The following is a 26,582-nucleotide window of genomic DNA, read 5'->3' as shown; positions in this document are numbered from 1 at the left end:
TGTCGGGCCCCGTCCCTCACTACCCGGCCACCCTATTGTGGGCTTGGCCGAACCCATAGTGGGCTTGCTAAAAGAGGCTCTCTTAGTGCCCACAGGGTAGAGAGAGTTTAAAAACCCGTGACCTTTAATCACTAAACTTTAATAGCATCAATCGCCCTAATAAATAAACCTCCCTGCAAAATTTCAGAAACATTCGACAAAAGGTACGGAAGTTATTAAGCTTCAAAGAGGGTGAACAAAATCTTGGTCCATACATATATATAACAGCAGGAAAAGTAAAAATACACCAATTAGCGACTAAAACTATTAACATGGTTTCACATACTTTTAAATCTGTAATGTGTAACAGAAAACGAGATTTGTTCAATGATTGTTAAGTATTCTGTCTTTCAGTGCAGTAATCTAGCACTGAGAAGAAAGAAGAGGGCTTGAAGTCAAGGAACAGACTTTACCTTAGTTGAGTTGATTTGCTCTTTAAATAAAACTCTGAAAGACGTATGAGAAGTCTAATTGGACTGCTATTTTGGAAAACATTTAATCGTCAATTTTTCGAAACAAGAGGATTGTAGATAGTTTAGATATGAGGTCGAAGACGATTACTTACTTCATGTATCGAAAGAACTCCCAGGCAGGAATTTATATTCTTGCCTGGGAGTTCTTTCGGAGATTAGAAAGTAATGAAAAGGTCACTAATTCGTGATCTTCCTTCTATTGTTGGAGCGCCTATAATAAGAAGTGGAAAATGAAAATTGATTGTTCAGATAGTGGGTTGATTCCGAATTATGTTTTGTTATAATGAATAATCCGGTGAAAATAGAATAATATGGTGTATCACTTGGTTGTGTTCGAATTGATTGAAAACGAGCTGTCCACCAAGTGAACAAAATCACTAAATTCTAATCTGGTTTTGGGTTCGTGCGTGACCAATGTAATGGTTACGTGGAGTTTTGCCGGGTTTTCTTTTAAAAATATCAAATTTAAATTTAAATCAAACTATTCGGTTGTTCATTTCCCTGTTGTAAAGAAAAGTGAACAACCGAAGGAAAAAACTTGAACGAGAAGCAGAGAACAAAAAACGACTTTAGCGCGATATGGACAGAAAAGTGTAGCGGAAATAAGAATAGCTGGATTATTTGACCGTAAAAGATTTGACCCGTAAGGAGATTTGCAGGCCTATATTGTGATTTGCCTTTTATTTGGATGGCCATTGACGATGGACTTGTGGAGAGGGAGTGACAGTGTATAGTGCATACAAAGAACTGAGGCTGAAGAGGAGATAAAACGTTCTTGTCAATCATTTGATGGTATTTTGAGGCTTGGAATTTATTGTAATGCGAAGGCATTATTTAATATATCCTTTTGTTGGCCTATGCAGACGGAGCACCGTCATATGAAATTCCGAAAAATTTGGTTACAAAACAACGCTTTGAGTGAATTGCAACAACGCACTCATCGGAACACAGAAAAAAGCATATAACTACATTCTAGTCGGAAAACGAGTCTAATGAAGACTAAAGGCATAAAAGAATTTTGAATGGAATCTGTTTTACTCCACGTAGAGCGCCTTATATTCTTTTTAAGTAGAGAAATGGAATCACTCAAGTTCCAAGTAAGTGCCAGCAATAGCTATATGCAGTATAACAGAGGGAAAGTATAGCGATCGGTCAAAAAAATGACCCCCCCCAATGACCCAAATTCGGGGGTAATTTCTGTGTTAATGAATGTTAGTATGTGGCACGATTTTGCCGGGAAAGTTCAACAACTCGTTGCTGGTTTATTTAATACTCCATTTCAGAGCCTCATTTCCTCTTGGGCCCTGTGCCTGTACTTACATCCGTTGCACCAGCCTAGTTATGGTACTGAGTTATGGTATCCAAGAACATTTGAGAATAAGTTATAAAATATAGCTTTTATATCTCTTACACATAAATCTTGCTTAATATACAATAGATTATAGATGTTTAATTTAATCTTTAAAAAAACAATAGTTACCGTGTTACGATAGAATATGAAAGGAAAATATTTGGACTAAAAATTCTAGTTTTACGCAATAAAAAAATATTTACATATTACAAGATAATATTATGAAAAATTGTGTTTCCTTATGAAATGCTTAACAAAAACTGAATAATTCTTTATCAAGCATTTCATAAGGAAACACAATTTTTCATAATATTATCTTGTAATATGTAAATATTTTTTTATTGCGTAAAACTAGAATTTTTAGTCCAAATATTTTCCTTTCATATTCTATCATAACACGGTAACTACTGGTTTTTATGGTTTAAACTAATTGTAAACTGTATTTTATATTGCTTAGTAGCCAATAAAGATAAAAAATATTACACACGCAATTTGTTTCATATTGAACAAGTGATATAAAAGCCATTTTTTCTAACTTAATTCAACTTCTTAATTCTTACAGGAACTGGGCTAACCAGTGACCAAGCGGTCCTTCTCCGAACACCGGGAGTCCGATCTTGGGTTTGCGCCTCGCCACGGGTTGGTCATGTGGAGTTTTCCGGGTTTTCTCCACGTCCGTAACGTCTCGAATAGGGGCCAGTTACCCTTGAAAAGACCTCCCGGAAGGCATTCCCCCTAGGCAGATCGCCCGAGTGTTGCGTTGCTATAACTTAATAAAACAAACAAACCTTACAGGATCTGCACTTGTAAAGCTGCCAACCTTACAACCATGAAATTCAGTAAAATTTCTTTATTCGAACGTTTTCAATTGCTTTAAATGATCATCTAAAGGAATTACATTCTAAAAGAACAAACGGCAATCAGTTTTTCTAGAGCATATTTGATTTAACGGAACGAATTTGATGGAACAAACTTGATTTTGAAGGCCCATGTCAATAATAAATAAACAAATTAAAATATATAATATTTAAATTGCCTGCTGCTTCATCGTTGTCTTGTAAACGTGTCAGGTTTCTGCGTATTTGTTATCTCCTTTGTACTCGTTGTATTATTTTAGCTTGATTCCTTTGGACAGAAACCCGGTTTCTGTCCAAAGGAATCAAGACCAAATACCGATCCCCAATCGGTCCCCAATTTTTGTTCTTTGATTCTCGCTGCTAATGACTTCAAAGTATACCGTATATAATATAAATCGTTACTCTCCTGCTATCCCTGTATATTGTAAACTCCTGGAACACAGGATGTATCAATAGTCCTTTTGTCGTTACGAAATAATCGTATATAGTGGGATTCCTTCTTGCATCTCTACTTATCTTTTTGTTTATATTATAGAGGGGACCTAAATTATATCACTGTGCACTCTATTCTTATGTCACTGGCTACTATTTCCTTCTTTTCTCTTGGTTACTTCCTGATTAGATCTTCTATATTTTTATAAGTCCGAATCGTCAAAATAGCAGAGACCGGAATCATGGTTGCTGCATAGCAGTACTGAATGTCATTTTAAATGTTATTGTGAGAAGTCGAGAGCATAGAATTGTTAACTTTAACTCTATGTCGCTTATTGACACACAATCGTGAGATTGGCTCACTTTAACGTCGGATGGCTTTTTAAGAAAGTCATAAATGAACAAGGGTCTGTAAGGAAACCCTGGAAGTTGTTTTCCTGACACCAGATAGTCAATTACGCGGGCTATCACGCGTTGTGAGGAATTTCGTTTAGGAGGGTCGCGAATTAGTGGATTGGCTGGTTGCGCGGATTTCAGTCATTAAGGAGAACATATTATAAACAAATAACAAAATATTTAATGGAATAAGATTAAAATAAACCAAGATATGAAAGCTTCCTAACTCGCGTGAGAGAGAGTTTTTACATTCATAAGAAATTATACTAAATCGAACCGAAGTCGTGATCGTAGTCGTAGTCTTCTATAATGGGATCTTCAATATCATGAGAGGCGATTATTTCTATACGTACGGAGATCGATGCTTACGTGGCCATTTCTTATCTTCAGGGAACTCCTCAAATAGTAGAGAGGTTGCGGCCGAAGTTTTCAACATCTCTCAAACATGAACGCCGAACATCAAGCGTCGCAATCTTGTAAGCTGTGCTCGACGTTCGACGTTCACGTTTGAGAGATGAAAACTTCGGCCGCAACCTTTCTAGTATGTGGCACGTCCTACCTCGGGGAACTGCACGCGAAGGCGGGAAATCCAACCCTTTTTATAAGGACGGCTGGCTCATCTGCATGGGACAATGAGTAGCTCAAGTCGGTAACAGAAAGGAAGTTCGTTTCCTCCCTTTTTCGGAAAGGAAAAATGTACATCCTTTGTGTTTAAAATATTTTATTATCGAGGAGAGAATTTTATGATATTTTATATTAATTAAAAACGATCCCGCGGATCTCATACTATTATTTACACACAGTAAAACCTGTTCCGAAACAAAATCTTAAAATGGAAATCTGTCTGAACAGGAAAATTTTTCAAAATGCAGAGATTTTTTGTGTTAAAAAAGTCGATTCAAACTGGAAACCTTCAGAAAAACCTTATAAAATATTCAGTACCATGCGAGTCCTGTTATATACAGTAAAATCTGTGCTATTTATTTATATACTTAAATAAACAAACTAAAATAAATACATGTTTATTATTGATATGGGCCTTCAAAATCAAGTTTGTTCCATCAAATTCGTTCCGTTAGATCAAATATGTTTTAGAAAAACTGCTTTGGCGTTGTTCTTTTAGAATATAATTTCGAATGTAACGGGTCGTCCATAAATTACGTAAGGTATTTTGGGTGGTTAGGGTCAAAGATTTTTGACTCAGGGGTAGGGGTAATAGATATCCTCTTACATAATATTCTTATTTTTTGAGCTCGTTGAGCGGAGGAGTTTTGAATTTGGCTTGAATTTGGCGGTTTCTATTTAGAAGGCTCGTTGTACCAATGCCATCTCGTGTGACGTGATAGAATAATAACGCTCGCAGACTCACGCTCTACACNTTATCGTGGACGAAAGGCCACGTGGTGGTTTCCAGTGGTGATATTCGAAATATTTAACAAAGGGTTCGCTAACAGAAAATTTTTCCTTAACAATTTTTTTCGCTCAAATGGTACATTAGCAACATTGGCGCAAAAACTGACTTTAAGATACTCACATAAATAAAAGAGATATATATTACACGCGATGATAAAACTGACATAAGTCACGAACACCGACAAACAAAATGGAAGTTTTGGTTAGAAATAAATACAATACTTTTTCTTGCGATATATCTAATAATAGACAGATGTCATTGTCTCTCGAAATACAATATCTTTTTTATTTCGCTGACGATAGCCCGACACGTGTTCCACAGCCATCTTGTATTTTCTCGCGCGCGTGGGATTGTGGAATCTCTGTCAGTGGATCTAGTTTCAAGAACTCTCTTGAGTCAGTCGAGATTGAAACAGTCGAGGGAGGTCGCACCAAGGGGTATAAGGCTCTAGTTTAGTAGTGTTACAGAGTATAATACGTATATTTTAATATATTTTTTTAAAAGAAACAAAAACACTGAGAAATGTTACGCGTGTTAACAAGGTTCGGAAAACTTTGAAAATGTTAAACTAACAACGGGTTCGGCCGAACCTCTACGAACCCGCTGAATATCACCACTGGTGGTCTATCTCTTCTCTCTTGTCTTTTTTTTTTTTGGTATGGTGTTTTTGTTTACACGTGTAGGCCTACTATCTAGTCGATCTGTCAAAGTTCTTTTGCATCCTTTTGTGAAAATTAAAATTAATAGAAAAATGAATATTATGACGTTGATTAATGATGATGATAATGAAAAGATTGTTAATAATTAAAAAAAAAAATAAAGTTCTTAAAATAAATTGTTCATTTGAATTCATTAAATTTTATATTTTTAAATTTGTTCACATAAAGTCTTTTATAAATAATAGTACATATTAATTAATTATTATATATTTTGGATCTAATATTATTAAGGTTTCATTAAAAAAATGTTTTTTGTTAAAATCTTTCTTTAAAATCATACCTAAATATTACGTAAGATAGAGAAGAAAAGGAAGGATCAAAGAAAATATTACAGTTTCTTACACAGGGGTGGATGGGGGTCTAGAATGGCCAAAATCACCCTTACGTAATTTATGGACGGCCCCTAATTCTCTTAGATCATTCAAGACAATTGAATACGTTTGAATAAAGAATTTTTTACTGCATTTCATGATTGAGGACTGGTGGTGTCAAAATTCATTTTGTAGAATTTCTACAAAAAGCTGTCCTGTAGTGTTTAATAGATAAAAGACTAATAACTATTCAGTTATCCGAAACAAAAACACCACAAAAATCATTGTTTATTTTCTATCAAATATTAAGATTCTCGCTCTCTTATCTCAAAATAAAATAAAACTTTGAACTTTCGCTTGATGATCAGTAAATTGTGCTTTTCTATTTTGTATAAAATTGATGGAATAATTAGAATTTGTAATTGTTCTTCATCTGTTCATCCATATAACTTTACTTGATTAAAATATATATATATATATATATATATACAGTGNTTTTTTTTTTTTTTTTTTTTTTTTTTTTTTTTTTTTTTTTTTTTTTTTTTTTTTTTTTTTTTTTTTTTTTTTTTTTTTTTTTTTTTTTTTTTTTTTTTTTTTTTTTTTTTTTTTTTTTTTTTTTTTTTTTTTTTTTTTTTTTTTTTTTTTTTTTTTTTTTTTTTTTTTTTTTTTTTTTTTTTTTTTTTTTTTTTTTTTTTTTTTTTTTTTTTTTTTTTTTTTTTTTTTTTTTTTTTTTTTTTTTTTTTTTTTTTTTTTTTTTTTTTTTTTTTTTTTTTTTTTTTTTTTTTTTTTTTTTTTTTTTTTTTTTTTTTTTTTTTTTTTTTTTTTTTTTTTTTTTTTTTTTTTTTTTTTTTTTTTTTTTTTTTTTTTTTTTTTTTTTTTTTTTTTTTTTTTTTTTTTTTTTTTTTTTTTTTTTTTTTTTTTTTTTTTTTTTTTTTTTTTTTTTTTTTTTTTTTTTTTTTTTTTTTTTTTTTTTTTTTTTTTTTTTTTTTTATTTCCTACTAGGCTTATAGCGTCGGATAGCCAGTCTGACTCTTTTCCAATATATCTCGGACAGGGAACAATTGTTCTTCCAATCTCTTTGGCCATCAAAAAAACCCCACTGGCTTTCCGACCATCTGTAACCAGCGATTGTTTGGATGTAGTCAAAGGGACTATTCGTCCTCAGGTAAGTTCAATGGACATTGACCTCTATGCCAGCCTAAGGTGATTGATAGAATTTTAATATTTATTTATGTTTATATCATATTTAACAAATATCGTTAATTAAAATTTTTAATGAGTAATTCATCTGTTTAATTTACACATCCGGGATGAAGTTATAAAGTAATACGTATTTTTGGATATCAAAATTAAATTAAAGTGTTTAAAAATTTAAATTATTTAAAAATAAAATTTTTATAATTAAAATTACAACTTTTCTGCAACTGTAATTATTGTTATTTTTGTTAACAGATTGATGAACATATTTATAGAATTTTATCATCATTGAATTTATACTTTATTTATAAAAATATTCATTATACGAAGAGTATTCGAAACTTAAAACCGAATGGAAAATATTACCTAGTTTTAATATAAATAATTTAAATATTAAATTTAAGTTTTAGATGCGAAATGAGTGATTTTTGGGTACCGGGTATCATATAAAAGTCGAATCAGTTTTCATAGTAATTTTTCGAACGATCCGTTTTATTGGATCGATTATTTAATTTCAATATTACAAAGAAAACAATGTTTGGAGAATCGAATTTTTTTTTTGTTTTCGAGCATTTTCAATCAAGAGAGAATAGCGTCATTCTGGTTAGAGGGAAGACAACCAAACCGAATTACCTTTTGCTGTTAACGTAGTTTGCGGTCGTGTGACATGAAGTCTTCTAATGACCGCAGTCCGAGTTAAAAACTTCATGAGTCCTAATGGCTGTGATTTTCTTCTCTCTCGGTTCGCTAATGGTCGGGTAACGAGATTCTAGATTGATGGCTTAGCTTCTCTCTCTAATTTCTATCGCAAGGTGGCGTGACTGTTTTTGATTTTTCTCTTTGTTCGCGCACACGAGAATATAAACATTAGAAGTTAGAAAATATTGAGACGTACAATTACAGTTAATATTTTATACTAATCGCTTTCCTTGAAATATTTCTATGTATCTACCAATCTAGAATCATGCGTAGTGGCTGTACTAGTAGTTGCGTTTCTGTTTTGTTTCTAATTAAAATAATAATAGATTGATTAAATACGCAATTTATTCACTGTTTATTAAAAAGAAGTAATTCGAATTTATGTTTTACTAAATTTAATATTCGAGACATTTTGAATTGTCAGAACCCACTACGAGGAACAATAAAAATTCTTTTACGCGATACTTTTCATGCCAACATAATTGGAAAAAAAGTTTTGAAGCAAAATTCGTAATGAACTATACATAAAATTGTTTTCGTTTTTCAATAAGAATTTTGGTTTTTATTCGAATTTAAAATATATATATATATATATAGGCTATAGATATATATATAAAATTTTAATATAATTTTAATATATTAACTCATAACTTTCTTACTTTAACTCCTGGAAAATAACTAATCAAAAAGGAAGTAGACTAACATCACATTATCCATGATGCAAATTTATTTTTAATTAAGTACTTTTGTTTTCAACAAGAAAAACTTCATATGTTTTTACGTTCGGAATAAACAATGAAATCGAGCAATTGCGTTCAGAAAATAAACAATTTAAATTTTAAAAAATAAATGGACATTTGAAACTTAGCATTCTTTCTTTTTCATCGTACAAAAGTTTGGAGAGAGCTATACTTCCCTCTGACAAGAAATGACAATTCTATTTGGATGAAAGTTATAATATAGAAACATTGCATGAATTAGTCTTAAAAGGCAAGTTTTACATAATTTTAATTAATTAATAATAAATTTCTTTAAAGAATATTGAGATAAAAGAAAAACGTAATTTTCAATTTGATACGTAGAGTCGACAAACTCGACTTAATGTGGATTGAGATGGTGACGAGTTATCGAAAATGACGAGTTTTACGGCATAGCGGAAATACGAAAAATCCGTCATTTATGATTATTTCGTAGTATATTATATGTGTAAATATCTGAATTTACACATATAATATACTACGAAATTATCGTGCCAATAGAGACTATTTTTATTTGTATACGTGCCAATATTTTTATTTAATACGAAATATACGTGCCAATAGAGACTATTTTTATTTGTATACGTGCCAATATTTTTATTTAATACGAAATATACGTGCCAATAGAGACTATTTTTATTTGTATACGTGCCAATATTTTTATTTAATACGAAATATACGTGCCAATAGAGACTATTTTTATTTGTAGTTAAGTTTTAATATAAAAAGTATTGATTATTCGGTAACTACATTCGCGTCCTGCATTTTGCAGTGGCATCTTGGAAAGAGGGTTATATTCTTTGTTAGTACGTTGAATTGATATTAGTATCAAGTGTTGCCAGTGGAAACGATAACTTATTTAACCTTAGTGTTCAGTTACATTGATAGCGATAGCGTTAGCGATAAAAATTGCTGTACATTGTGTGTATTTTTTAAAAACACGACAAGTTTTACGGAATATCGTGAGTAGAGTTTCCGGAACTCTATTGTACTAGGTAATAATAATAAAAAAAGAAAACAATCGCTGCTAATTTTACATCTCATTTATTTCTTTTAAATTTAAATTGTCTTCAGAACGCAGTTTATTATTTTTTTGTTCCAAATGTTAACTGATAAAGTTTTTCTTCTCGAAAGCGAAAGTACTTTAATTAAAAGTAAATTGATACCGTGGATAATGTGATGTTACTTCTTTTATGATTAGTCCCTTCAATTATTTTCCAAATCTTCTATTTTCCGGAAACTCGTTTTCATTATTTCAGAAAGTTTAACTAATTCTTTAATTAATCAAATTTATTCTATCAATACTAAAAATTATTAAAATAAAATAAGACATTAAAAACAGTTTTATTCAAAACATGTGGATATAAATTACGTAGATATAAATAAAAATTACGTACGAATAAACTTTCCCGTTGATATTAATTTATCTCTCTTACTCCGCGTATCATTGGTTGTTACCGGTTGCTAACTAAATGACCTTCAGTCAGACTGATATATATTATCTATATTCCAATCGAGGAAATATTCTATACACTGTATTATCGCTTAAAGATGTCCAGCTTAAAGCATGGAGGAAAACGGCATACTCCCCTGCCAAAGGGTCCTTACACTGTTGGTTGTATCGATATAATGACAGGATATTCGAACAGGAGCTCTTTTATCCGCTTATATTATCCCTGCGTCGAAATTGGAACTATTGTAAGTAATTTATCTGTTGATTTTTATACTAAAATTTCTTTTAATATTATATTAATTGTTTATAATAATTTATATTTATATATTATATTAAATTTTGTTTTATTTACTTATTAACTTTCAATAATAAATTTCGAAACAAATGACACGAGTCTTTGTACAAGTGTTTATTTGCAGCACTTAAATAATTTAACTTACATAAAAATTAATATCACTTAAATTTTATAAATGAGAATATTATGTTAGCAAATTCCGGTGATAAATGTAGCGTTATTAAATCTGATATGAACTTTATAACGTTCTCTACACTTAATTATTAACATATATAAAAATTTATAAAGAATAGAAGTTCGTTATAATATTTTAGATAAATTCAAAAAACAATGAATGCTATACGATAATATAGAATTAATTATTTATCCTAAATAGTATATTTGATAATTTAAACCATTTTTATGTCAAATACTAAGGTCTACTAGTAGATTTTTATAAAATTTTCCGGTTTAAAATAATAATTGTTATGCCAATTTATATTTTATTGCCTCGCGGATAATTTTATGTAATTTTCTAAATTATTATTAAATGAAAGTAATTTTAAAGTATTTTACTTTATCATTTGTAATTTTGTACGATATAAATAATTCTACTAAATCGTTTATCTTGATAATGCGAAATTGAGCCATACAAATCGAAGTAAACAATCCTTACATTGTATATTAATTTAAGAATAAACGTGGTTATACGTAGTCAATCTTCATGACTATAATTTACATGAATTTCATCATAGAGCAATGCCTTTATTCTCGTTTAGTTATTTTAATAATTTGGCTGCAATTTGAAAAATTTGTAGACCTTATAAATTCCCACTGTCGTCCGTCCGTCCATCTGACTGTCTTTCCTTAATGTCGAGAACGGAGTTAGATAGATTAAAGATGTGACCAGATATGTAAACCTTAGGAGCATGAAGCCCCGATTAACTATATATAAACTTCCCATGCAAACCAGAAGTTACGTTATTTATTCAAAATTTTCACCCGAAAGATGTTAGATAGATGACCTGCATGACTTCATTACTAACGGAAAAGTATTATGTACAGGAGCAAAACACTACAGTACTAATTTGAAGTGAGAGAGAGCATTGTAAAAAATTGCAGCCAGGCATTGTGACGATGTCACAATAAATATTTGCTCTTTATATTTACCCATTTTGTTTAAGAGTTAAATTTTTAACTTATTAAAAAAATTAAATATATATTATGAATTATAAAAGCGAATCATTCTGTAATATGAATAAATACAATTTATTCGGAATTATTGTACTCTTTTCATTTACTTATTCATTGTTATAAAATTAATTAAATACAGGAAATTTTCGTTGTTTAGTAAAAGAATATTTTAATATGTATAAACTTGTAAACATTTATACATTCGCCGCAATTATGATCAACGTGAGTCTGCAATCTGAGTTCTGGATGTTTGTGCTAACGGTTTATGACTACAAATACGTTGCTGTCGTGTCACTGTAAACGTAAAAGTTGTAATGTACTGTACTGGAGTTGAACTGTACAGTAGATGCGTAACCAAGCGTGTCGTCATAAAATTTCCATGGGATCTACTGAAATAAGTATTTTGTACAACAAATTAAGCATACTGTATTACAAAATAACGTTTAATATCTTCAAAAGAACCTTTAATTGCCTACAACATATCTAACTGCATCATCTTCGAATGCAATGTCGACATAAAAATTTTAATGACAATAAAGTAGGGTCAGTTCTGTAAGGAGACGTTCAGTCACTCTCATGTAATTACTCATTCTTCTCAACATGCTGGCTAACCTTTCACATTTACATGATGTTGTGGGAATTATTTTAGCAACACAAAAATGTTCGGAAACATTGTATCGCGTGTTTTAACAGATTCGGTCAATGTGCACAGTAACTCGTCGTCTGCGTTTTTGCTGATCTAGTTTTTCAATCGAACTATCTCGCTTAAGATTGGGAAGATTTTTTTTCTTCTTTTTCTTGTTGTTGGGCGACAGCTAAACTTAGCTATCTCGTTAGATACTAATGTGTGCTGGAAATTCACCTTGGCGTTACTAGTAGTTGTAGATTTTCTTGTATTCGTCAAAATATGTGGTCAAGGTGTTCAAAAAGATATAAATCGGTTTTAATTTTAGATAATCTAAACAAAATAAACGATTATTATTTTTTAATCTCATTAAATAGGATTTTTTCCCGGATGTGGGCGAATTTGGAACATTCATCAAGGCGATGTATTAAAGAGTCTGTGTTTCTGAACAATGCCTACATTGGTCGATTTTGTTGATTTTACGGGTGTATAGAAAGTAGTCTGTTAGTAGTGATTTGTTTCTTGCGCAACTGATAATGGTATTGATGCGGAGATCTATTTGTCTGCTTGTTCGTTAATAGTGATGCCTTTGTGTGCCGGTATCCAAATGAGCTTGGTGCATAAGTTGTGCTTGTATCTTTGATTTAGAGCAGTGAAAATAGTATATACTGTATTATGGTAGGGGATTATCGTGCTGTGCATAGAGAACCATTAGGACATTTCGAGTATGTACAGTACATATTATGGAGTCAGTCATTATGTTGGTAGTGTACAGTAACGCCTGAAAAATTGCATATCCCTGGCAGTAAAGATCGTAACCGCAGGATGCAGGGTGTAGTGGACCATGTTGCTATCTAGGCAGGTCATTACAATACATGTTAATGAACTCTCTCAGGGATGCAGTCACATATCTTTAAGAATTCGTTAAAAATTTAATTTTCATCAAATACGCTTGAAATTGTCGTATTAACGCATTTTAACAATAGAATTTAATATATTTTACAAATTATATAAAATTGTAAAAAATCTTTATATACGTATATATTGGGAACCCTCTGATCTAGGTGTAGATCACTATTCATCACGTTATTAATAAATAATTTATATAATAAAAACAAAATTTAATCTTAAAAATATAGTATTTTATCGTTAAACAAGTATTAAATCAATCAGAGTTCAACCTTATGATATAACTCTACACGGCAGAAAAGGGGATATACAGACCCATAGACCCCACTGACGATGCGTATGGTAATAATGTTGTGCATTACCGTACATAAAAACAATCTGATTAAAGGAAAGCAAATTGAACGGGAAATTGAATATGTATAAATTAGATTAGAATCATTTTGAAAATATTTAAATGAATATATTATATTTATAATTCCATATCTAAGTATCTTCCTGTATAATATTTGCGTGGTTAGTAAATTCAACGGAGAAGCCTACATTAATTAAACGTGCGACCTTGCGTTTCCGCATATAAAAATCCACGAAACTGTTTCTTCAATTAAGCTAAGTGTAAGTAGAGTAAACGCATATACATTTTACCAGTGGAAACGAATGAAGGGATTTTTTTAAAACCCAAACGGTTTGGGTTTTAAAAATAGAATATATATTAGGAGAGAATATATTTTAGAATATATAGGAGAGAATATATTTTAAATTTTATATAATTTAAAATATGATTAAAAATCGTAGCCCAGCATTGTGACGATGTCATAATAAATAATTGCTCGTTAAAATTGTATTTCTGTAAATGTTAGAATTTTGTTTCAAGTTTCATAAACGTCATCTGAAATTACGTTTAGCTGAAACATGTTTCATCTGTGAAAATTTGAGTGATAAATTCCGTTGGCTTGAATTGTTAAAATACAATACAATACAATATATATTCGACAGAATTTCTTATTTTAAAGTAGACCGTGGACATTGTGTTATAAAACGCGTGAAAAGAAAAATATCAAAATGGTTATTTCGATTAGCATTATTAATTATTTCTCACAATATTTTACACTAAGATTTACCCTTATAAATAAAATTCCGTGTTTTGTATGTTTGCATAGAAATCACACAATTTTTTATTCGTATATTAGTTTGTATAATTAAAATTGTTCGGTTTAATACAACAAAAATATTGTCTAATCTCAAACTTTTTTTCTTTCTTTTTTCCGAGTAATTTATAACGAGCTGTAGGCAAGTTTCTTTTAAAAATAATCCTGTAAAAAAAGAAACAAAAACCACTGAAGGTGAGCAAGTTCTTGTGAAGAGAACAATAATTTTTGAGAGAAACATTTTCTGATATTACAATCATTTTTTTTTTTTTGTGACACGTTTTGATTTAATGTTCATTCTGTATACAAATTACGCTCCAATAATTTCAAATCTGACAAAATGTATTATATTATTATAAATATAAATTTTACTCGTTTCCAACACCACCTTGGTGGTAAGGTTTTTTAAATCTATGAGTATTAAAAATAGCATTCTAGGTTTATCTATTTAATTTTTAGACAAAATTGTCACCGAAGAGTGACACATATGGACTATATTATTTACTTTCGTTTACATTTCAGCAGTAATTAAAAATCTTTCCTCGATGAATTTTTAAGAAAGCATTGCTCCTTATACATCGTGACATCATCTTTTAATTCCAAGTAAAGAGACCTGTTTTGTAATTAAGTTATTTCGGGAATTTTTTTCACCGAAAAAATTTCATCACATCTTTAGATTCTATCATTGTAACAAGAATGCTTCACAAGTTGCATGCAAGTCTCGTAACCTTGAACTTCAGAGGGGCTAATTGACGTCATACTAAACATTTCTCATTCACGCATTTGACAATCAGTGAAGAAATTCCAGGTAAAATTGGCCAATAGAAAATAACAAAAATGTGTTTCTGATAATATGATTTGGAATGCTGTATTTCAATTAATTTTTGTTTTTGTATAAACTTTTCCATACGAAATAATTTTTTTTTTAAATACGCTAGCTCCTTATGAGTGATATTTTTATGTTTTATATTTATTTGTTAAATTTTTTATAATTATAAATTAAAAAATAACAGTTTGGAATGCAATGAAAAGAGAGAAAGAGAAAAGTATTATCACAAATTTTTGGCTGGATTTTAATTTCTTTATTATTAGGAATTTATTTTCTTAAGTTTTAAAAACAATGCAAAGTTAAATTATTAATCTATATTATCTGACTTTTCCTTATTACGATTTTTTTTCTTATAAAATGCTTTGAAGGTCGTAATCTTTTTATTTAGTTTTGAATGCAGAATTTATTACTACTTTCAAGGATAATAGAAAACATTTAGATTTAAATAGTTTTCAGAATCAAAAGGGAAAGTATTTATTTCATAAACCTTACATTTTTTTTAAATAACTAGAAACTGAAACATGAATTTCGTACATTAATCGCTATTTCCATTAATTATTGTTAGATTGGCCAACGACGGACTATTACTAAAGACTCTTTTTACAATATATTTAATTTTTCTAGTTTTATGGAATTCAGTAATTAAAAATGAGTGGGAAAGACTTACTAATAGAAACGACAGTTAATTAAAACAAGAAAAAAAAAACAATCCAAAGTTTGAGATTAAACTAATTTAATAAAACTGATTAATTAATTCATTGACATATAAATATAATACAGGTATACAGTACCTCGAGTTACGTCGTTCCCGATTATACGTCGTTTNAAGCAAATTGAACGGGAAATTGAATATGTATAAATTAGATTAGAATCATTTTGAAAATATTTAAATGAATATATTATATTTATAATTCCATATCTAAGTATCTTCCTGTATAATATTTGCGTGGTTAGTAAATTCAACGGAGAAGCCTACATTAATTAAACGTGCGACCTTGCGTTTCCGCATATAAAAATCCACGAAACTGTTTCTTCAATTAAGCTAAGTGTAAGTAGAGTAAACGCATATACATTTTACCAGTGGAAACGAATGAAGGGATTTTTTTAAAACCCAAACGGTTTGGGTTTTAAAAATAGAATATATATTAGGAGAGAATATATTTTAGAATATATAGGAGAGAATATATTTTAAATTTTATATAATTTAAAATATGATTAAAAATCGTAGCCCAGCATTGTGACGATGTCATAATAAATAATTGCTCGTTAAAATTGTATTTCTGTAAATGTTAGAATTTTGTTTCAAGTTTCATAAACGTCATCTGAAATTACGTTTAGCTGAAACATGTTTCATCTGTGAAAATTTGAGTGATAAATTCCGTTGGCTTGAATTGTTAAAATACAATACAATACAATATATATTCGACAGAATTTCTTATTTTAAAGTAGACCGTGGACATTGTGTTATAAAACGCGTGAAAAGAAAAATATCAAAATGGTTATTTCGATTAGCATTATTAATTATTTCTCACAATATTTTACACTAAGATTTACCCTTATAAATAAAATTCCGTGTTTTGTATGTTTGCATAGAAATCACACAATTTTTTATTCGTATATTAGTTTGTATAATTAAAATTGTTCGGTTTAATACAACAAAAATATTGTCTAATCTCAAACTTTTTTTCTTTCTTTTTTCCGAGTAATTTATAACGAGCTGTAGGCAAGTTTCTTTTAAAAATAATCCTGTAAAAAAAGAAACAAAAACCACTGAAGGTGAGCAAGTTCTTGTGAAGAGAACAATAATTTTTGAGAGAAACATTTTCTGATATTACAATCATTTTTTTTTTTTTGTGACACGTTTTGATTTAATGTTCATTCTGTATACAAATTACGCTCCAATAATTTCAAATCTGACAAAATGTATTATATTATTATAAATATAAATTTTACTCGTTTCCAACACCACCTTGGTGGTAAGGTTTTTTAAATCTATGAGTATTAAAAATAGCATTCTAGGTTTATCTATTTAATTTTTAGACAAAATTGTCACCGAAGAGTGACACATATGGACTATATTATTTACTTTCGTTTACATTTCAGCAGTAATTAAAAATCTTTCCTCGATGAATTTTTAAGAAAGCATTGCTCCTTATACATCGTGACATCATCTTTTAATTCCAAGTAAAGAGACCTGTTTTGTAATTAAGTTATTTCGGGAATTTTTTTCACCGAAAAAATTTCATCACATCTTTAGATTCTATCATTGTAACAAGAATGCTTCACAAGTTGCATGCAAGTCTCGTAACCTTGAACTTCAGAGGGGCTAATTGACGTCATACTAAACATTTCTCATTCACGCATTTGACAATCAGTGAAGAAATTCCAGGTAAAATTGGCCAATAGAAAATAACAAAAATGTGTTTCTGATAATATGATTTGGAATGCTGTATTTCAATTAATTTTTGTTTTTGTATAAACTTTTCCATACGAAATAATTTTTTTTTTAAATACGCTAGCTCCTTATGAGTGATATTTTTATGTTTTATATTTATTTGTTAAATTTTTTATAATTATAAATTAAAAAATAACAGTTTGGAATGCAATGAAAAGAGAGAAAGAGAAAAGTATTATCACAAATTTTTGGCTGGATTTTAATTTCTTTATTATTAGGAATTTATTTTCTTAAGTTTTAAAAACAATGCAAAGTTAAATTATTAATCTATATTATCTGACTTTTCCTTATTACGATTTTTTTTCTTATAAAATGCTTTGAAGGTCGTAATCTTTTTATTTAGTTTTGAATGCAGAATTTATTACTACTTTCAAGGATAATAGAAAACATTTAGATTTAAATAGTTTTCAGAATCAAAAGGGAAAGTATTTATTTCATAAACCTTACATTTTTTTTAAATAACTAGAAACTGAAACATGAATTTCGTACATTAATCGCTATTTCCATTAATTATTGTTAGATTGGCCAACGACGGACTATTACTAAAGACTCTTTTTACAATATATTTAATTTTTCTAGTTTTATGGAATTCAGTAATTAAAAATGAGTGGGAAAGACTTACTAATAGAAACGACAGTTAATTAAAACAAGAAAAAAAAAACAATCCAAAGTTTGAGATTAAACTAATTTAATAAAACTGATTAATTAATTCATTGACATATAAATATAATACAGGTATACAGTACCTCGAGTTACGTCGTTCCCGATTATACGTCGTTTGTCAAAAAAGTATATGGAAAAATAAAAATCAAGTTTAAGTCATTTTATTCGACTTTACGTCTGTCCGCCACAAATATTAAAGTCGTAATATCACTAGAAAAACGTTTAAAGCACATAAAATCATATTAAAATATATACATTTACAAGTATGTACTGTATTTACACTACATGCATTCGTAAATTTAGATTACTTTTCTCTGTACTATATTAAAAACTAAAATTTATTTGTTTGTAGGCTTAAAATAGATCCTTATTAACCATATATTATTAAAAATGCATTAATAAATAAAATACAGAACCAGAAATGGTAATTTATGGTTTAGCCTAGTGACAAGTAGATTCGGAGACAAGTAAATTCGACTTACGTCGTTTTTCGACTTACGTCGCTTTCCTGGAACCAATTACCGACGTAAGGAGAGGTATACCTATACTGTACTGTACATCTCAAAGCCCGATGATATATAAATAATCGGACTATAATTATAGCCCGATTATTTAGGCGTTTGTTGGTTTATGAATTTATTAATTCATTGACACCATTACAAAATTTTTACATTTCCTCGTTAGTGTATATTACAGAAATATTATACATAAAAGATAAATAAAAGAAATAATATATAAACGAAGGATTTTATCAACGATTCGGTATTACATAGAAAACATAACATTAAAAGTGCTCAGCAAGTAAGTTACATAGAAAAGAAGGAAAAATCATGAGGACATCAGACAGGTGTATGAACGTAGGCCTACTGTACCTGTTATAGCGAACATAAATTGAGAGAGAGAGAGAGAGACTGGGNAATTTTATACCTTAAAATAGCATTTAAAAAATTGTCTCCAGTGATATTGAAGAAGTTGTGGCCTCACAGTAGGTTAAGATTGAACAGATCGTTATATTTATTTACATTGGCTTATCATTTAGTAAGTAGTTGAAAAACTTACTTTTTAAAAAGAGGTCTTTCACCCTTCACACAAAAGTACAAAGTCACAGAATGATAAGAAAAGCAAATAATTATTTAGAGCAAAACATGTAAATATTTATTTTATAATTTATGGGGGTAGTTTATTTTATGAAATAAATAGGCCTACTTAAAATTCTTTAAAAAAAATACATAACGCTATATTTTTATAAAGAAGACATACTCCTGTTTAATTACAAAACTAGTAATATTACTTTTAAAGTATCTAAATACTATATTAATTCGTAAGTATAATATAGTATTAGATGAATTTGAATTTAAATTTAGCATATACTAAATCTTATAAAATCGTTCGATAATATTCTCTGATTAGCTGAATTTAAAATTATTTTTATAACCTAAAGAACATTTTCATAATTGCTAAAATAACACTTTATTAATCTGAAATGTTAATAGTACAAATAAAATGTGTCTTATGTCATTGAAACACCGAAGGACAATTTGTGTACACATGTTTAGAATAATAATTATACTTAGAACAAATGCAACTTAAATACTCTTGGAAGACTAGATGGATAAGAGTGCGAATGGGCAAGAGTCCACATTCATTTTGCTAACAATAGACATACATGTAAATACCAATTCTTGTGTAGTAGGAGTATTCATTGCGCCACCATTCCTCAACTGTCACACTGCATCTAGTCTTCATTTCCCAAACAGACATTTTTTTTGTATATACGATTACCTGCGAAATAAGTTTTATTTCTTGACTCACGCATTCAATAGTTTTTCATTTTATGTTCCTTTTTCCTTTTATTTTTATGTTTACTGCTTTTTTCCGGAGCATCCTTAACACGTGTAACTAGATGATAAAATTTCAAACATTTCTGCTTTGTTTTTTTCCTTTTTTTCTTTTCGAATCGGCCCGAAGCGGGACTCGGAATTATTAAATTTAATAACAGCTGGCGTCTAACGCCTACCTCGATGCCAAATTACTCGGTACAGTCGACCCCCCTATAATTACGGTCCCTATAATTACGATTCCTATAAAACTACGAAAAAATTGTGACCGGTATCCGTAAAAAACAGTAAAAAACCCCTATAATTACCTCAAACGTCATCGGGCAGCCGAACTACTTTCCCGCCGTCCGTAGCGCCACGCTACGGAGAGATTTCTATCGTCTGGACAGTATTATATAAATTATATATAAATTAGATACTGTACATATAATTATATATTAATTATATATAAATTAGGTACTGTATATATAATTATATATTAACTTATTGTAACTTTGTTATAATTAAATATATAATTTCCGCCGTCTAGCGTGGCGCCACGCTACGGAGATTTTTACGCTAACTATCGTCTGTCAGTATGTAAATTAGGTACCGTAAGTCTAATACAGTACTGTAATTTTATACATTTCTTGTGAAAGAAACATTTCTTATTCAACGGCGATTAAAATTATTTATATTAATGATGTCTCCGAAGTTCAACGAAGTTTTCGCAGAAAAATAACTTAGCAGAAAACTTTCATCATTGCTAATGCTTGTTTTCGTCGCGGAGGGACGCTCCGCGACGAAAACAAGCATTAGCAATGGTGGTGCACACTCGGTAAGTAATCCTACAATTTTTTGTTTATAGCGCAGTTTATACGGATTATTCCCAAAAAATATATACGTATTTTGGAAATGCTGAATCGGATTAGTCTAGAATCGATTAATTTTATGGAAGAAAATCTTTCAAACAGCCGTAGTCCGTAAACTTGACACGTTCGGGTTGTGATTGGAAGGACTCGTAAGAAATCGGATTCCTAAAGAATGGAACGTATCTATATCTTATAGGGGGGGGTCGACTGTATTTAATTATTAATAGTAGCAGTAATATTTAATCCGGCAATCGTTTTTAATTTTACCCCCCAGAGGTCCCGTTAAAAAGCGAGCGAGGAAACCGGGAAATTCCTCAAAAAATTTCCCCGAAGAAAAAGGCCAGAGATCAACGCTACATGGGGTCGCTAATTCAAATTTGCCCGGGCTCCAGAAACTATAACGCGTCATTAGATGGAACCATTTTTATTTTATTTTAATTAAGGAAAAGCAAACGACGATTGATTTTGAAATAAATTTTTATTTAATTTTTATTTTTATTTAATAATGTTTTCGCTATGATATGTTTTGTTGGAATGTTCGTTGCTCTTTTCAATATACAGGTCAGGCGCAATAGCCCATTTTACAGATAATTCCCCCCCGAAATAATGATTGAACCTTAATATAATCATCTATATAACATTTGGACTATAGTCGTCAGGGAAGAGCAAAAATAATATTTAATTAAATAGAATTAAATATTTATTTTATTTATTTTCAGACGTCAAAAACCAATAAAGAATTCTAGGTTTGAGTGTAACATAATTCCACGCGAACAACTGATAATGATCACAAGCAGGGGCGGATCTACATAGGGACTAATAGGCCTTAAGCCATGGGTCCCCAACTGTCAAGGGTCCACAAAAATTGAAATCATCATCATAAATTTTTAATACTTTTTCATTAACAATGAGCACTTAGCGATATAAAGTTTGCCACTCAACACCATTTCATAAATAAATATTATTTCAACTTTGATTTTGATGTTATTAAAAATGAATTTTAAACCCCAATTAAAAGTATCTTAATCTAACAAAAAATGGGGCCCCATTGGACTTCAATAAGCCCTAGGTTCCGAAAAACCTAGATCCGCGCGGCCCTGATCACAAGGCTATACGTGAGAGCTGTAACTTGATTTATAATTCAGTAATTACACCGTGGTATTTTGTTAATACTGTTTATGGCATCTTTTTTAATTTTCTCTTCGTTAGTAAATATAGTAGAGCCTCGATTATCCGACTCAATTGGGGACTGGGGTTGGTCGGATAATTGAAAAGTCGGATAACCGAAAAGTATGAAAAAATCCATTATTAGTGTAGTATATTATTATATCTCATGTAATTAGTATATCGCTATTAACCTATTTCGCGTTGAATTTTCATCGATGTTAACCCTAACAAAAATTTTTTTAAATAATAATCGTCGCTATTGTATCGTTAAAAATTAGAAAATTAAGCCTTGTTTAAATACTGGCTCCCTTTCATAGTCGAATGAGTGTTGCCAGCTAAAACACGTAAAAATAATATTAAAGTAGCCAAGACATAGCCAAATATTGTAGCGCCACATCACTAGCGGACATTTGTAATTTGCCGACTAGGACGGTCGGGGGTCGGATAATCGAGGCTCTACTGTATACTTATAGAAACGTTTAATTTATATAAAATTCATGCGCAATTCAGACTGCTTTGGTTTTCTAAGATAGATTCTATAAGTATAGCTTAGAGAATTGATCACTGGATGATTTATCAATCATCATTAACTCTAATTAGTCAAGAATTAACGAAATGCTAAGAACTAACTGGAGGAATTAAGCCAGTTTTTATTTCTCAAATGCTAACATTGATTCGATATTACAGTTAAATATTCGATTTAGTTTATTTGAATATGGCAACGTGACACGTGAGTGATCTGCAGCGGGGATGCCTGCCGAGAAATCTTTTATGGGAAACGTCCCCCTATTTAGATGACACTAATGTGAAGAAAATCCGGAAAACTATGTTGGAGATGCTGGAACCCACAACCAATTACCACTGTTCGGTGGTTTTATCCAATCTGCCCCCGGTGGTACTTATTATAGATGAATTAAGAAAGTACCATTCAGAAATGAAAAAAACTAGTTGTTAGATATGAAAAATTAAATATTTTTATAATTTTCACAGCGTAACACTTTCTAGTCTACAAGCAAGTGCTATGTGCTACCTGTTGCAGTAATATTCCGCCTATACTTTGCCCTATATCACTGTCGTAGTAAATAAGTGAATATGTTTTTACTTGTTTATTAAATTAAATATAATTCATGCGAAATTTGATATACTTTATTTTTATTAAAATTTTTTGCCAATAGATGACGTTACATGTAAAGCCAGTAAATCGAATGCAAACAAATTAATTGATATATAGAAATCCAATTGATATTTTGAAGTGGTCTTACGACATTATCTAAGTTAGAAATATGTTTACGTAAATGCCTAGTATCGTAGTAATTGGTCGAATGGTCTAGGAGTGCAGTATCGTAGTAATTGGTCGAATGGTCTAGGAGTGCATAGCGAACAAACATCCTCATTTATATATTAATATGTACAGTACTTGCAGATGAACACAATGTTACTCGGGCAAAAATTAACAGCAGCAAATATTACGATTGTTAGATTATTTCGTACTCCTAACTCTTCTATTCTATTATATTATATTATAGTATTTGATTTATATTTACAAAGGTTATCTTACAAAAGGGTTTATCACACCAAGTGACTAACAGTTTTTTTAATTCTAATAAGTGCCCTCCAGTAACCGACTGGATAAAACTACCGAACACTGGTAATTAGTCGTGGATTCGGGCATCGCCAACGGGCTGGCCACATGGAATTTTTCGGGTTTTCTTTACGTTAGTCGCCTAAATATGGTCCAGCTTCTCAACAGTCTTCCTGGGATGCATCTCCTCGTCAGATCGCTCGCATTTCATGATGGTTAACCGAGTGGTCGGTTAACCGAGGTGCCGGTTAATCGGGGGTCGGATAATCGAGGCTCTACTGTATATATAAACCAAATAAACCAAACTAATTCTAACGAACGATTATTTATTGTGACATCATCACAATGCTCTCAATTCCTTTAGCCCATGTACAGTACATCATACTTTTCCTGTTAGCAAAAAATTCTTTAATTGTGTACAGAAGAGGAATAAAGAATTTCAAAACATGTTACATTAGTCACTTGGTGTGATAAACCCTTACGTAACATATCCTTTCTTCTTATATAAATAAAATAGTATAATATAACAAACATTAAAACGAAAATCATATAAAGAGTTTGATTATTTTAGCCTACCATCGTCACGTTTATTGCGATACTCGGATGGTACGAAATGGCACAAATTCAATGGTCAAGTATGCACGAATAGAAAATAAATCTTAAATTTTTCAGATATCATAATATTTTCTAATATTAACTCTAAGAAACTGTACCGTTCACAACTAAATACCAAACTGTAATCTGTCAACGAATCAACTTTCGCAAATAAAAAAGACCAAATATTTAAACTTGGCACCCTTAAAACACCTTAAAACATGTTTTGCTGGCCGGCAACCTCGTGTTATGTATTTTTCCTATTCGAATGCCACAATACCGTTTGGTCCGATAGAAAGGAGGAAGTGTTGCGGAAGGAGTCGAAGTTAATTCGACTACTAATTAATACTGATCTATATTAAAATTTGAAATGCGATCCGTATTGGATGGGTTGTGATGGCCCTGCACGTGATCGAAGTTGCCAATCTTAACCTCCGAAAAACTTCAAATGACTTATTTAAATAAAAATTCTTATAAAAATGCAAGAATAATTTGCTTTTATTTGATAATAAAGTGTTTATATTTTTGCAACAGATTGTATAAACCACGTGGGAAGTATTTCTCGTAAATATCGCGTTTTAGAAAAATTATTAGAATAAGTTTGAGATTTTTTTTTTAATTACGACAACGTGACACGTGAGCGATCTGCCGAAGGGATACATCCCGGGAAGATTTTCATGTGAAACTGTTCCCTATTTAGGTGTTACTAACGTGAAGAAAACCCAGAAAACTCCACATGGCCATGTCCGATCCCACGATTAACTAACTACCAGTGTTCGATGGATTTATCCACTCGGCCTGGAGGCACTTATTAAAATTAAGAAAGTACCGTTCAGAAATGTCGTTAGATGTGGAAAATTAAATACTTGTACAGTATAGTTGTCAGTGTAACACTTTCTATCCATAGGCAAGTGCTATGCATTATAAGCATATTTTCATCTATAGTAATTCATATTCATTAATAGTGAGTCTAATTCGCGCTATTTCATTATCGCAGTAATTAAGTGAATATAATATATATTTTTTAAAATGATATCCATTTTAAGTATATTTATTTTATTTTCTTAAAAATTTTGTCAATAGATGGCTCTATGTGTAAATCCAGCAAATGGAACGTAGATAGATATTAATTGATATATAGAAATTCAATGGCTATTTTGGGGTGATATTTACGACATTATATAAGTTAGAAGTATATGAACGTAACTGCCAAATTTCGTAGCAATTGGTCGAACGGCCTAGATGTGCCTAGTTTGAGAAACACTGCATTAGTTACGTTTGCGTTAAAACTAGAATTCTACAAGGCTCACTGACTTATAATGAAAGTTTATTTTTCAGGATTAACTTCATGAAAAGTAGAAGAAATTTTTAAAAACTAAATGAAATATTAAATAATTTAACTACATCAAAATTCAGATTAAATGCTTATAATTTTAAATAAGTAACTATAAATTTACTTAACTATAAATTTGTTATTAAAATTTACAAATATATATGGTTTTATATAACTAATTGTTTTATTTTAAAATTTAAACTGAAATTATATAAAAATAAGATATGTGACCGATTCTGTATAAAGACTTTTCTTTTTGTAAATAAAATGTTTTATTGAGCACAGATGCAAAGCTCAATAGAGCGCAGGCAAAAAGTATCAGCGTATACTTTCACGATTTTATAGTTAAATTATAAGTTCTAATTTAGAATTATAATGATACTATTAATCAAGATAAATTAGGTATATAGTATATTTTTTCATTCCTAATTTCGAGCATAATTTTTTTTCTTATAGGAACATAAAGATCAATGGCCAAGATGGGCAGATGATGAATATCTGGATGGCTATGCAGAATATCCTCCTTTACCAAAGTTTATTTCGAAGAAATTTATTCATTTATTATGTAGTAAGTTTAGTTCACTATACTTATAATAATAAAATAAATTTTCGACAAAAGTACTGTATTTATTATAAACAAAAATCTAGTTTAAAAGATTTTAATAATAAAAATTAATATAATTAATAAATTAATATAATAACTGGTTAATGACTAACTTTACAACAGTAATAAAGCATGTTCTCATGAACACTGGTTATTTATAATCTCTGCTAGGACTTTCTAAATTACAGTTTATATGGGGATAAAAACAATTAGTTATTCGTTTTAGAATTGTAATTAAAATGTTTGGTTTTAACTATTAATGAATAGCAGTTCTTTGATTACGCAAATTTTAAAATATAATTTTCACTCAAAAACTAAGAGGTTAAAGTAAATTTTTCTAATTGATAAGCGTTTAGAATCGTAACTAACTAAATATTAAAAATTAACCCATAGATTATTGGCTTGAAATAATTGGATAGG

The 26,582-nt window shown here is 30.0% G+C and overlaps 1 protein-coding gene across 3 annotated transcripts in view; it reads left to right on the top strand.

Moving 5' to 3' along the window:
• Positions 1-26,582, top strand: part of LOC111639810 (platelet-activating factor acetylhydrolase-like) — a 42,183-nt gene that overhangs the window by 5,225 nt on the left and 10,376 nt on the right. The window contains exons 1-3 of one of the 3 annotated variants that reach the window (XM_023385759.1): positions 1,574-1,609; positions 10,198-10,344; positions 26,015-26,126. In XM_023385759.1, coding sequence (XP_023241527.1) covers positions 1,589-1,609; positions 10,198-10,344; positions 26,015-26,126 — 280 coding nt within the window. In that variant the 5' untranslated portion in view covers positions 1,574-1,588. Of the gene's footprint in view, positions 1-1,573; positions 1,610-10,197; positions 10,345-26,014; positions 26,127-26,582 lie in introns of those variants that run through there. The other 2 variants (XM_023385760.1, XM_023385761.1) reach the window with 2 other exon arrangements.

This window comes from Centruroides sculpturatus, unplaced genomic scaffold, assembly GCF_000671375.1.
Source record: "Centruroides sculpturatus isolate CEXI.00-Female unplaced genomic scaffold, Cexi_2.0 scaffold1096, whole genome shotgun sequence".
Classification (NCBI taxonomy): domain Eukaryota; kingdom Metazoa; phylum Arthropoda; class Arachnida; order Scorpiones; family Buthidae; genus Centruroides; species Centruroides sculpturatus.
This window is presented reverse-complemented; position numbering and strand designations above follow the sequence as displayed.